General features: G+C 64.6%; 1 protein-coding gene across 1 annotated transcript in view; it reads left to right on the forward strand.

Annotated features, from left to right (window-relative positions):
- IQGAP3 (IQ motif containing GTPase activating protein 3) overlaps positions 1–11,617 on the forward strand; it is a 13,126-nt gene extending 1,509 nt beyond the window's left edge. Inside the window, exons 3-38 of the mRNA XM_035346755.1 lie at positions 39–195; positions 463–540; positions 829–905; positions 1,099–1,166; positions 1,354–1,467; positions 1,618–1,796; positions 1,964–2,051; positions 2,277–2,440; positions 2,536–2,623; positions 2,732–2,895; positions 3,021–3,181; positions 3,386–3,510; positions 3,654–3,817; positions 3,935–4,025; positions 4,113–4,280; positions 4,396–4,538; positions 4,618–4,788; positions 5,142–5,225; positions 5,339–5,410; positions 5,891–5,960; positions 6,072–6,280; positions 6,369–6,521; positions 6,629–6,792; positions 6,965–7,189; positions 7,269–7,409; positions 7,765–7,849; positions 8,128–8,360; positions 8,439–8,571; positions 9,118–9,220; positions 9,419–9,563; positions 9,755–9,842; positions 10,072–10,284; positions 10,416–10,582; positions 10,735–10,836; positions 11,091–11,199; positions 11,317–11,617. Coding sequence (XP_035202646.1) covers positions 39–195; positions 463–540; positions 829–905; positions 1,099–1,166; positions 1,354–1,467; positions 1,618–1,796; positions 1,964–2,051; positions 2,277–2,440; positions 2,536–2,623; positions 2,732–2,895; positions 3,021–3,181; positions 3,386–3,510; positions 3,654–3,817; positions 3,935–4,025; positions 4,113–4,280; positions 4,396–4,538; positions 4,618–4,788; positions 5,142–5,225; positions 5,339–5,410; positions 5,891–5,960; positions 6,072–6,280; positions 6,369–6,521; positions 6,629–6,792; positions 6,965–7,189; positions 7,269–7,409; positions 7,765–7,849; positions 8,128–8,360; positions 8,439–8,571; positions 9,118–9,220; positions 9,419–9,563; positions 9,755–9,842; positions 10,072–10,284; positions 10,416–10,582; positions 10,735–10,836; positions 11,091–11,199; positions 11,317–11,430 — 4,810 coding nt within the window. The 3' untranslated portion in view covers positions 11,431–11,617. The remainder of the gene's footprint in view (positions 1–38; positions 196–462; positions 541–828; positions 906–1,098; positions 1,167–1,353; positions 1,468–1,617; positions 1,797–1,963; positions 2,052–2,276; positions 2,441–2,535; positions 2,624–2,731; positions 2,896–3,020; positions 3,182–3,385; positions 3,511–3,653; positions 3,818–3,934; positions 4,026–4,112; positions 4,281–4,395; positions 4,539–4,617; positions 4,789–5,141; positions 5,226–5,338; positions 5,411–5,890; positions 5,961–6,071; positions 6,281–6,368; positions 6,522–6,628; positions 6,793–6,964; positions 7,190–7,268; positions 7,410–7,764; positions 7,850–8,127; positions 8,361–8,438; positions 8,572–9,117; positions 9,221–9,418; positions 9,564–9,754; positions 9,843–10,071; positions 10,285–10,415; positions 10,583–10,734; positions 10,837–11,090; positions 11,200–11,316) is intronic.
- The last annotated feature ends 1,248 nt before the right edge of the window (positions 11,618–12,865 follow it).

The following is a 12,865-nucleotide window of genomic DNA, read 5'->3' on the forward strand; positions in this document are numbered from 1 at the left end:
CCCCCCCCCCCACCCCCTTTTCCCTCCCCCCCCCCCAGCTGGATGGAGGCCTGCCTGGGCGAGGAGCTGCCCCCCCCCACGGAGCTGGAGGAGAGCCTGCGCAACGGGGTCCTGCTGGCCAAGCTGGGCCACTGCTTCGCCCCCGACGTGGTCCCTGCCAAGAAGATTTACGACCGCGAGCAGACGCGGTACAAGGCAAGTCTGCGGGGGGGGGGGGCATTCCTCAGGGCCTCCCCCCACCAAAAAAAAAGTTGGTGAGGCTCCGAAAATTGGGGGAAGGGGCTGATCGCAGCGGCCTTGGGGTGTTCTGGTGATAGCGGGGGCTTCGAGCCACCTTGTCCCAGGGGAGGGATTTTGCCTTTTTTTTTTTTTGTGCCTAACTTTGGGGTTTGGGGGAGATTTGTTGGGTGGGGGACACCCAGGAGCTTCAACCCGGCCTGATTTCCCTCCCCCCCCCTCAAGGCGAGCGGCCTCCACTTTCGGCACACGGACAACATCAACCACTGGCGCGACGCCATGAGCCGCGTGGGCCTGCCCTCGGTAAGGCACCCCCGGGGCTGGGGGGGCGCGCTGCCCCCCCGCGAAACCCCCTGCCGGTGGTGGTGGTGGGGGGGGGGGGGCTGCGTGGCATCGGGAGGAAAACACCGGTGCCCCCAGGGGGGGGGCTTCGTCTTTCTCCCTCCCACCTTTGGCAGCATTTTCTCCGGGGGTTGGCTCGCTGCTGGGGCCGTCGGCTGCTTTTCGGGGGGGGGGGGGCACGGTGGCGTTTGGTGGCGCGGTGGCGTTCGGTGGCACCCACGTTTGGTGGCCTTCTTGCCGCACTGGCAGCTCTTCCACCCGGAGACCACCGACATCTACGACAAGAAGAACATGCCGCGGGTGGTCTACTGCATCCACGCCCTCAGGTGGGTCCAAAGCCCCCCAGTTTGGTCCTGAAACCTCCCTGGGGGTCACCCGGGGAGGTGGCCGCAGGCGTCGTGGTGGCACCGGGGCTGCCGCCGCGCTCCCCTCTTCCCGTCCTGGTACCTGAAGGACCTGGAGCGGGGAGGGAGAAGCGAGGCCCGAGCGGTCACGGCGGGCGTCTGCTTCGTCTTCCAGCCTGTACCTCTTCAAGCTGGGGCTGGCTCCGCAGATCCAGGACTTGTACGGGAAGGTGGACTTCACAGGTACGGCACCGCTGCTCCCAGGTCCCTCTGGGGGAAGGGAGGAGGGAATCAAGAGCTGTCGGGAGCTTTCCCAAAGCTTTCCCAAAGCTGCTCGGTGCCGCTGGGGGGTTTGCTGCTCCCCTGGGGCTGCCCGGAGGAGCTCCTCCGCGGTGTGGGGCCGGGCGGTGACCCCTGTGCTCCGCTCCAGAGGAGGAGATCAACAACATGCAGCGGGAGCTGGACAAGTACGGCCTGCAGCTGCCTGCCTTCAGCAAGATCGGGGGCATTTTGGCCGACGAGCTCTCGGTGGACGAAGCGGCAGGTGAAGGGGGGGGGTCCCGGGGGAGCGGTGCCGCGCGTCAGCCTGCCGCCGTCTCCGCCAGCAGCCGGCCCAGCCGGTGCCAAAAAAAAAAAACCCAAACCCTGGCGCCGTAAGAGACGCCACGGCCTCACGCTTCTCCATCGTCCCCAGTCCACGCCGCCGTGCTGGCCATCAACGAGGCGGTGGAGCGGGGGGTGGCGGCGCAGACGATGGAGGCGCTCCTCAACCCCAGCGCGATGCTGCTCGACCTGCGCCCGGGGCTGGCGGGCGCCTACCAGGAGGTGCTGCACCGGGCCAAGAGGGAGAAGGGCAGCAACGCCAGGAACAGGGTGAGGACGGCACCGAGGGGGGCAGGAGCCACCCGGTTGGAAACTGGGGGTGAAAAGCGATGGGGAAGGGTTTCTCTTTTGGGGCTGGTTTGCAGGGATTGGTTTGGGAAATGAGCTCAGAGCTCGGTGGGGCAGAAAGCTCAAGGGGGGGGGCACCCCGTCCGCAGCACCTGCAAGCGATTCCGGAGGGCGAGGACATCTACGACCGCTGCCTGACGCAGGCTGAGATACAGGGGAACATCAACAAGGCGAACGGTGAGCGCGGCGTTCCTGCCGGGGGGACCCCGGGGTGCTGTCCCGGTGCTCCAGGAGAGCCTGGCCGGGGTGCTGGGCGCCCAGGCAGGAGCTGGGTGCTCAGAGCTGGCAGGGAGCGGGGCTGGCTGCACGTTTCCGAGGAGAAATCCGTGGGTTTTGGTGAGGCTGGTGGTCTCAGCCTCACCTTGCTTCGATCGCGGAGGCGTGACCCGGCCTCTCTCCTAGTGCAAGGAGCTCTGGAGGATGTGGACGATGCCCTGGAGACACAGGACGCGCTGGCGCTGTACCGCGCGCTGCAGGACCCCGTCCTGGCCCTGCGCCACCTCCGGCGGGACAACCTCGACCGCTACCTGGAGCAGCTCGGCGCAGACCGGCAGCAGAAGGCCCTGGTAGTCGGCGCTGGCACCCCATGGCCGCGGGTACCCGGGGCCAAGCAGGACCTGGGGCACTTGTAGACGCCGTCCCCTTTTCCTGCCTCCTCCAGGAGCTGGGCTACGCGGAGCTGCTGGAGCAGGAGGAGGTGGCCGCGGGCATCACGGCGGCGAACGAGAAGGGCGAGGAGGAGCGAGCCAGTGAGTGGCCGCGGCGCACGGCGCGTTCGGCTCGTCCCCGGCCGAGCTCCGCGGGGTGATGGGGGCACGGCCGCGTCCTGCAGCCCCGTCCCCTGGTGCCTCCCGCAGTGCTGCAGGCCGTGAGCCGAATCAACGCTGCCATCCACCGCGGGACGCCGGACAAAACGCTGGAGGCGCTGATGGAGCCTGCGGCGCAGCTCCCCGCCGTGCACCCGCTCGCTGCCCCCCTGTACCAGCACCAGCTGGCCCTGCTGCAGCGCCAGCACCCGAGGGTGGGGGCTCCGCTTCCCAGCGGGGATCTCGGCGCTTCCTGCACGATTGTGGGGGGCTGCGGGGTGGGGTGAAGGGGGGCGGCGGGGCCGTGGAGGGGCTCAGCATCTCCGCCTGCCCCGCGCAGGGCGAGCTGGTGCAGGAGGAGCTGTTTGTGGCCGTGGAGATGCTTTCAGCCGTGGCGCTGGTGAACCGAGCCCTGGACGCCGGGGACCTCGACGGGCTCTGGAGCAGCCTGGTCAGCCCTGCCCTGGGGCTTTCAGACGTGGAGGATGGAAATGCGCAGAGGTAAGGAGAATGGTGCTGGCGCGATGGTCTGGGGAGGTCCCCTGGGAGGGGACAGCCAGGGATCCTGGCGGCGTTGGGGCTTGTTCCACCAGCTGCCTGGCTCTGTGCCTCCCTTACCCCACCAGGGAAGCGAGGCAGCTGTTCCTGGCAGAAGTCTTCCCTGCTTAAAACGCTCTGAGCCATCGCCCCGTGTCCCTCCTGCAGGTATTTCGACGACTTACTGCAGCTGAAAGGCCAACTTAGGAAAGCAGGAGCGGAGTTCCTCACCTGGAACGACCTTCAGGACGGCGTGCACGCCACCAACTCAGCGGTGCAAGACGAGAACGACAGTGAGTCGCGCCCGCGCGGCGCGTGCTTGAGCAGAGGCTTCTGCAAGTCCCCGAGAGAGCTGGCGTGGGGAGAGACGCCAAAAAAACCTCGTGCGCCCCCGGGGCGCCGGGGGGCTGAGCCACGTGTCCTCCCCTCCTTGCAGGAGTCCTCGCCGTCCGGCTGATCAACGAGGCGCTGCTGCAGGCGGACCCCCAGAAGACGCTGGCGGCGTTGCTGCTGCCCGCGGCCGCCCTGCCCGGTGTCACCGCGGCCGCCGCTCGGCGCTACCACGATGTCCTCGCCCGGGCGCGGGCGCTGAAAGCCCAGGTGGGGTGGGAGATCCCCAGGGCACCAAGGAGGGAGGCACCCAGAGGGCGACGTGGCGTAAAACCACTTGGCTGAGGGCTCCCCAGCTTGCTAGACCCCCGTCTCTCCACCCCGCAGGCCACCAAGGACGACAGAGCTGTGCTCTGGTGGGAGGAGATCCAGCGCGGGGTCTGCGGGGCCAACGAGGACGCGGCGGCAGCGAGGCGCAGTGAGTGCTGCCCGTGCTGCGGGAGGGGGGTGCTGCTGGGTGGGAAGGGGCCGCCGTCAGCCCCTGCCCCCCTTCCTCCTCCCGCAGTGGCTCTGGGCACTGCCGCCATCAACCAGGCCATCAAGGAGGGGAAGGCGGCGCAGACGCTGCGGGTGCTGCGCAACCCCGACGTGGCGCTGCGCGGCGTGGTGGACGCCTGCGCCGCGGCGTACCAGGAGCGGCTGGCGGCGCTGGCGGCCACCAAGAGGCAAGCAGGTAAAGGCCGGGGGAAGCAAAACCCTCCCAGGGGGGATGGGACGGGGTCCTGGGGTGCTTCCCTGCCCCAGGAGCCCATCGGGGGGCCCCCAGCAGCTTCTCCATCGGTGCGCAGGGAACACGAAGCCTCGCTGGGTGCGGCACGGGCTGCAGGATGGTGCTGAGTACTTCCTGAGCCTGCAGACCTTCGAGGGCAGCTGGGAGCGGCCGCGCGACGGCGAGCTCTGCACCACGCACCTGAGCCGGGAGGAGATCCAGGTCCGGTGAGGGGGGCACGGGGACGGGCGGGTGCTGGCGGCGCTGTGGGGTTGTGACCCAGCGCCTTGCGTCCCCGCAGGCGGTCGTCACCCAAGCGACCGCAGCGCACGACCGCGAGCGCCTGTGGGCGTCCCACGTCCCCTTCGTGGTGAGGCTGCAGGCTCGGCTGCGAGGCTTCCTCGTCCGCCAGCAGCTCGCGGCGCGCTGGCGCGTCCTGCGGGAGGAGCAGCCGGCCGCCCTCAGGATCCAGGTGAGGCAGGCAGGATCCGTCCCGCCGCTGTGAGCGGGGGATACGAGCGGCCGGCGCCGCTTGCTGCGTTTTCCGGGGGGTTTGGGGGTGCCTGGAGCAGTGAGTCCGTGGTGCGTGGAGCACCGGGCGCCTGCTGCTCCGTGCGTTCGGCAGCCGAGGCTCACCTCGGGGGCTGTGAAGTGCTGAGAAGGGGAGCGCAGGGCTCGTTTTTCTCCCCGCGGCCGCTCAGGGCTCTGGTTTTGTGTCTTCTGTGCTGGGTGTTCTGGTTGTGGTGTCTTGTGCGCTCTCCAGGGCGCCAGCCGGACGTCGCAGTGGCCTCGTGGGGGTCGGTAGCAGTTCTCTTCTCTCTCCAGGCTTGGTGGAGGGGACAGAAGCAGCGCCGAGCTTACCTGGAGCGCCTGCGCTACCTGCGAGCCCACGCGGGTGCTGCGGTCAAGGTCAGCCACCCTTCTTTACCCTCTGCTCCCACTTTCACATCCTCATCCCCCCCCCGCTTGGCCTTGCTCTGCCCACGCGAGTCCCCACGGGGTCGAATCGACGTCTCTCTCAGATCCAGGCGGGCGTGAGGATGTGGCAGGCTCGGAAAAGGTACCAGGAGAGGCTGCGCTACTTCAGGAGGAACGTGAGTGATGGCTGGGGGCTGAGACCGCTGCCCACCGCCGCGGTGAGGTCCTGGGGGCACCCCGAACGCGTGGCCGAGCCCCCAGTGTTCGTGGGGTGGCTGGAGAGGGGAGAGAAGCTGCCGCGTCCTCGTGCGGGGCTGGGGGAAAGAAAAAGGAGCCTGGTGCGTCGCTTTGCCAGGCTGGTGGGCTCCGGGGAGGGTGAGGAGGGAAAAAATGCTTCGGTTCGCTCAAAAGCCAGCAGGGGCTTCGAGATCCCCATCAGAGGGGAGAGAATGGTTAGGGGAAGGTGCCCGTTTCCCCGTGGGCATGTGAAATGCAGCGCTTGCTGGCGTGCAGCACGTGACGAGGCCGAGGGTAGTGTCCTGAGATCACCGTGGGGTTTGGGGTGCCCCCACCACGGGCACCGGCGGGTCCCCGGTCCTGGCACTGCCCGGCTTGCCGCAGGGCTGCGCCCCCCCACCCCTCGTTTGTCTCGGCAGGTTAAAGCCGTAATTAAAATCCAGGCTTTTGTGAGAGCCAACAAGGCCCGCGGGGATTACAGGATGCTAGGTAAGTGTCTGCTCGTCTCCCCTCCGAAGCGACCCCGGTTAATTGGGGAGGGGACCCTGCCCCTCTCCGCTGGGGGCTGCGGCGCTCACCGTGTGCCGTGGCCGGCTGCAGTCCACGCCAGGAGCCCGCCGCTGAGCATCGTCCGGCGCTTCATCCACCTGCTGGAGCAGAGCCAGCAGGACTTTTGGGAGGAGGCCGAGGTGCTGCGGCTGCGGGAGGAGGTGGTGAAGAGGATCCGGGCCAGCCAGCAGCTGGAGAGCGACCTGGACCTCATGGACATCAAGATCGGGCTGCTGGTCAAGAACCGGATCACGCTGCAGGTCGGGAGCGCGGCGCGAGCTCTGCGGCCTCCCCGTGGAGGCTGGGCTGAAATCGGAGCTTGCCACGGCCGCTCTGTCCCCGTTCCAGGAGGTGGTTTCCCATTGCAAGAAGCTGACCAAGAAGAACAAGGAGCAGCTCTCGGAGATGATGTCCCTAGACAAGCAGAAGGGGCTCAAGTCGCTCAGCAAGGAGAAGAGGCAGAAGCTGGAGGCTTACCAGCACCTCTTCTACCTGCTGCAGGTGAGGCCGGCGGCGCTCGGCCCTGCCCAGCGCGACGGGAGGACCCCGGTCCCGCACCGCTCTGTGGCGCTGAGGCTTAGCGGGGTGCTCCCCGTCCCTCCCCGCAGACCCAGCCCGGGTACCTGGCCAGGCTGATCTTCCAGATGCCCCAGAACAAGTCCACCAAGTTCATGGAGTCGGTGATCTTCACGCTTTACAACTACGCGTCCAACCCCCGGGAGGCTTACCTGCTGCTCCAGCTCTTCAAGGTGGCGCTGCAGGAGGAGATCAGGTGGGTGGCCGGGGGCGCCCCGATTTGGGGACAAACTCGGAAAAAAGCCTGGCCTGGAGACGTCAGCAGGGCCGTGGTGGTTCCCTCCAGCTGCTGGCTCCTTGGCTCCCTTCGCAGCCCTGTGCTGGAGAACAACCGAGCCGGTTCCTCGTCCCTTCCCACCTCTCCCCAGGTCCAAGGTGGATCACATCCACGACATCTTGACGGGGAACGCCACGGTGATCCGGCTGGTGGTCAGCTTCTACCGCAACGCCCGCGGGCAGAACGCCCTGCGGCAGATCCTGGGCGGCCCGGTGCAGGAGGTGCTGCAGGACAAGACCCTCAGCATCCGCACCAACCCCGTGGACATCTACAAGGCGTGGGTCAACCAGATGGAGTCGGAGAGCGGGCAGCAAAGGTCAGGAGCAGGGGTTAGGGAGCTCAGCCCAGCCACAGGGGGACGGGACGGTGACGGGGACCTTGTTTTCTGCCTGCAGCAAGCTCCCGTACGAGGTCAGCCCCGAGCAAGCCCTCAGCCACCCCGAGGTCCAAAGGCGGCTCGATATTTCCATCCGTAACCTTCTTGCGACGACAGACAAGTTTGTCTCTGCCATCACCTCGTCCGTAGACAAAATCCCGTACGTATCCGAGGGCTGCTGGGCACAGCCCCTGAGGGCTCTCAGCGGCAAGGCAGCTTCAGCAAGGTCCTAGAAAGGGAGCTTGGGCCACGGGGGGGGGGGGCTGCTTGTCCCATTATTGAGCTGCCAGCAAGGAGAAATCCCCAAAGAATCGGTTCCTGCTCTTCCACCTGCTGGGTGGGTGCTCCTTGCCTCTGAATTTGAGTGCTTTGTCGGTGTTGCCTGCAAGGAAGAAGCTGAGCTTTGAGGGAGCCCCAGGATGAAGGCTTTTAGGGGGATTTGGGCTGGCAGCAGGGCAGGAGAAGGAGCTGAGGGACGATGCGTGCTGATGGACCTCTCCCTGCCCTCTCTCCAGCTACGGCATGCGCTACGTGGCCAAAATCCTGAGGACGTCCTTGGCTGAGAAGTTCCCCAAAGCCTCGGAGGAGGAGGTCGACAAGGTGGGGACCTGTGCTGCTTGAGGGGGGGGTGGGAACCTGCGTGCCCAGGGGAGCCAGGATCTTGTTCAGACACGTGTTGGTTGCCATTTCCCTCTCGACTTAAAAATGCCTTGAAGTCTGAACGTTTGCCTGGAGCAGCGAAGGAAATGCCAACCGTGGGCTCTTCCCTGCCCCGATGTCCCCTCCGGGAGGGTCCCACCCCACGGTGCGAGGACAAAGCAGCCTTCCCTGCTGAGCTCCTGCCGTGCTCCCCGACACCTGGCTGTCCTGTGCCCTAGGTCGTGGGGAACCTGCTCTACTACCGCTTCATGAACCCAGCCGTGGTGGCCCCCGACGGCTTCGACATCGTGGACATCTCGGCCGGGGCGACGCTGCACCCCGACCAGCGCCGCAGCCTGGGCTCCGTCGCCAAAGTGCTGCAGCACGCGGCCGCCCGCAAGGTCTTCGATGGGGAGAACGCCCACCTCTGCGGGGTCAACCGCTACCTGGAGGACACCCACGGCAAATTCAGGTGGGCTCCGGGTCGGCACCGGGGCGTGAGGGGTGGCGGCGGTGTCCCTGGGGCTCACCGTCCCCGCCGGTCCCGCAGGAGGTTCATCGCCGCCGCCTGCCGTGTCCCTGAGCCCGAGGAGAGGTTCAACGTGGACGAGTACTCGGAGATGGTGGCGGTGGCCAAGCCGGTCATCTACATCACCGTTGGGGAGCTCATCGACACGCACAAGGTGAGGGCGTGAGGCAAGCGAATAGGTTTGGTGTAAAACAGCCTCAGCAGCTGCAGGAGATGCGCGTGGTGCCGTGCCGAGGCAGGCTCCTGGTTCCCTGGTGACTTCTGTTCTCTCCCTGTTGTCCCCAGCTGCCACCGCGGGGCATTGGTGTCCCAGATCCCACCCGTGTAGCTTCGTAATTCCCAGCAGAGACTCGTGAGCTCTTTGCTGCCAGCCGTGGGGCTGAATCCCACCCCATCTCACCGGGCAGGGCGAGTGGTGCCGTTTCTGCTGTCCCCAGCTCTTTGGGCTTTTTCTGCTGTGTTTGGTCCCGTTCCCCTCTACGCCAGCACAAGCACAGCTCCCCCTGGACTCCTTTTTAAGCAACAAATCCGTATTTTGTGGGTTCTTGGCTGTTCGTCTTCCCCTGAACCTCCTAACTCTGCGCACAACAGGGGATTGCAAAGGGACTTCCACTTTCGCCTTGTTCCCTGGGGGCTTTTGACCACAGCCCTGCTTCTTCACACACCCCTTTGCCATCATCTTCTCCCTTGCACCACCCAGCTCCTGCTCGAGCACCAGGACTCCATCGCACCGCACCACGGGGATCCCCTGCACGAGCTCCTGGAAGACCTCGACGAGCTTCCCACCGTCCAGTCCCTTGTCGGTACGTAGCGCCCGGCCCCTCGTGGGCACGTAGCGGGTCTCGAGAGCTTCAGCGTCTCCCGGAGCTGCCCGCAGGCAGCGCCTCGTGATGGTTTTTTCTCCCCATGAAGCTCTGGCACGGTGGCTCTGGGCACGACCCTGCGCTGGGCAGGGGATGTTGGCTCCGCTCCCCGACCCCACTTTGATCTGTGCCCCCCAGGGGAGAGCGCTCCCAGCCCTGCGGAGAGCAGCGCCGGGGCCGTGCTCGCCCAGCTCAGCAAGATGGAAATCTCCCTCACCCTCACCGGCAAGCCGCTACCGGAGGCCGACAGCGAGGAGAACGACGCCAGGAGCTTGCTGCTGAGGTGAGCGTGGGCCCCTTGGGGACAGGCGGATGGCGATGGCCACCCCACAGCCCGGGCTGTGTGGGATCCTGGGCATCTCCAGGGGCAGGAGGCTCGAGAGGAGCAAAAAAAATCCCTTGGAAGGCACCTGAATAACCTCCAGCTGCTGCAGCGGTGTGGAGCAGGCGCCTGACCTCTCTCTTGTCCCCCAGCACCAAGCAGATGCTGGTGGACGTGATCCAGTCCCAGCCAGGAGGGTCCCTGCCAGAGATCCTGCGGACACCGGCGTCGGATCTTGAGGTAGGACGGGCACGAGATAAAATCACCCGGGGAAGAGGCGAGCAGGCTGCGAGCACTACGCTGTCCTGCCTTGCTCGACGGCTTGGCTCCCGCTCGTGCGCTCCAGCAGCGGCCGGCTCGGTTTTTTTGGAGAGCCTCGGGTCAAAGCCTGGGCTGGGAGCTGGTCTGCTCCATCTGCTGGTGTCCCGGTCTTGTCCCTCCCGTCAAACATCCCCCTCCTGGTCCCCAGGAAGCCTCCCACGAGCACCTGATGCGCAGGCGAGCGCTGCGGGACGCCCAGACCCCCGACAAGCTGAAACGCAACCGCTCGCTGGCCGCCAACAGCCAGCTCTCCGTGGAGGAGAAGAAGCGCAAGATCATCCGCAACCTGCGGCGCTTGGAGAGCCTGGGGCTCGTGGATTCTGCTCATCAGTACCAGGGGCTCGTTAACGAGCTGGCCAAGGTGGGCTCGGGGGAAGCGGGAGGACTTTATCCGTGCAGCACTGCTTCTGAGCCCACCCACCGTCGTCCTCTGCTGCTCCGTCAAAGCTCCCCGTGAGCTCTGGCAGCTTCAGAGGCTTCGTTTTCCTCCAGGACATCCGCAACCAGCGGCGCTACCGGCAGCACCGCAAGGGCGAGCTGCTGAAGCTGAGGCAGACCCTGCAAGGCCTCGACTCCAAGACCCTGCTTTACGAGGAGCAAATCGATTACTACAACCAGTACATCAGGACCTGCCTCGACAACCTGGCAGCCAGCAACAGGTGCGTGTATAGATCTTTTTTTTTTTTTTTCAAGGAAAAACTCCAATAATTAAAATATCTATGTGATTTTGTGTTCCTAGCTGGATTTTGTGATGAGCAGCGGGGACTTTTCCCCATGGCCGGAGCTGAGCTCGTGGTCCCTTCTCTTCCAGGGCCAGCGGGAAGAGCAAGAAGCTGCAGCCGCTGCGCTACACGGCGGCGCGGCTCTTGGAGAAGGGCGTGCTGCTGGAGATCGAGGACCTGCCGGTCAGCCAGTATGTCCCCCTGCCCCCGGGGGAGAGCTGGGGCAGCGCAGAGCTCGGGCACGGGGAGGGAGGTGGCGGGGGTGAGCCCCAGGGGTTGTTCTGGGCATCTCCGGGCTGGAGCTGGAGGTGGGTTTGGGGTGTGGATCCAGCCTTAGCCGCGCTTTTGGGGCCGCAGTGGGTGCGTGACCTGCTCCGTGGTCGCCTCGGCCGCGTTAGAGCCTCGAAGCCCCCCCCTGGGCAGCGGGTGCCTCCCTTCCATCCAGGTTCAGGAACGTCATCTTCGACATCGTGCCCTGCGAGGAGTCCGGGAGGTTCCAGGTGAAAGCCAAGTTCATGGGGATCGACATGGAGAGGTTCCAGCTGCACTACCAGGTGGGGAGCTGGGGTCCTGCCCCAGGGACGGGGCAGTCGTGCTGTGGGGGGAAGCCTCCCCCTGCCCCCTTTTCCCCTACGCGGGGGGGCCCGTGGTGACGGCCGCCCCTCCTGCAGGACCTGCTGCAGCTGCAGTACGAGGGCGTAGCCGTCATGAAGATGTTCGACAAAGCCAAAGTCAACGTCAACCTGCTCATCTTCCTCCTCAACAAGAAGTTCTTCAAGAAGTAACAGGAGAAGGGGGGGGGGGGGACAGGGGGCACCGGGAGCGCTGCAAACCTGCCAGGGCCCCCCTTTTCTGCGTGCATGCAGCGTGCTTCTGCTCCTGCAGCAAATGGCGTCGGCCTGGGGGGAACGGAGCACTTGGGCACCCCAAAATCCCACGTGTGCATCCCCCGGGAGCAGGCGTGAGCCCTGCAAGAGCTTGTAAAAAAAAAAAAATAATAATAATAATCTAGGTTTGGGGGATGCTGAACGGTGTCGTGGCTGTTCAGGTCCCGTCTCGCTAACGCCTGCCTGCTTGAGGACACTACGGAGCTCTGGACACTAGGCATGTTTTTAGTGATGCAATCCAGGTTTTCTAATCTTTTTTTCTTTCACTATTTAAAGGTGAGGAAGGTCAGAATGAGACTTGCCTCCCTCTCTGCACACTCCCTGTGATATGGAGGCGATAACGGCTTGTGCGGACGCCCCTGCGCTGTTCGCTAGTAAATCAAGTGCAATAGGTGATGTTCTTTTGATTTTTATGTATTTTTTTAATCTGTTTTCGCTGAGTTTCAGTGCCTGCTCTTCAGCTGAGGTGGGTGGAGTGGGATCGCGCCTTCTAAGCCTGCCACAGCTGCTCTTAAAGCACTTTCTCCGGGAGCTCCTGCCCCATCGCAGGGATGGGGAAGGAGCTGGAAGGAGCTGGTACTGGTCCCAGGCCCACTCGGGAGCTTTTTTTAAGGACCTGAGGCAGTCCCTGTTGCTGCTTCAGCTCCTGCAGTGAGGACAAGCCCTCGCTACGTCTGGGTACCGCTGAGCCCAAGCGAGGGCTGGGCTGTCTGTCTGTCTTGAGAAGGTTTTTGCGTGTTGTCTTGTCTGTTTTCGTGGATTTCCTTTCTCCTGTAAAAGCTGCAACCGTTCTACCCCTTGCTCATTTACTTTAAATAAAGATGTATAAGAAAGAAAAAACTGCTCTGGCTCCTTCCCTTTCCTTACACCAGCCTTGGTGCTCTCCTCCTGCACCCCAGCCCCCGGGGGGGGTGCTGCCCTCCCCGGCCCCCCACCCTGCAGCATCCTCCTGGTCCTGGCTCCCTGGGAGCGGTGCTGAGTCAGCTGCTGAGGCACCGACTCAGCTCTTGCAGGGGGAATTTAGGCCACTTTCAGACAAGCTTAATTCTTAAATAAATACTATGATTACATCTCGTAAAGACTATGATTATATCTCTGAAGGAATGAATTGGGATCAAGCTGCAGCGCTCTTCCAGTTTTAAAATAGGACCGGGCTGCCTTAACCCCTTGGGTGCTGCTCCCCTGGTGGGGAAGGGCTGGGGACAAGATTTTGGTCGTTTTATTTTTGATTTTTTTCCCCCTTTTTCTTCCTTTGATGGAGGAACCGATGCCTTTGCTCCTGCTGTGGCGCTTGCCACGGATGGAGCGGTTTTGGAGACGGAGCGGGGAGCGC

This window comes from Oxyura jamaicensis, chromosome 25 (assembly GCF_011077185.1).
Source record: "Oxyura jamaicensis isolate SHBP4307 breed ruddy duck chromosome 25, BPBGC_Ojam_1.0, whole genome shotgun sequence".
NCBI classification, from domain to species: domain Eukaryota; kingdom Metazoa; phylum Chordata; class Aves; order Anseriformes; family Anatidae; genus Oxyura; species Oxyura jamaicensis.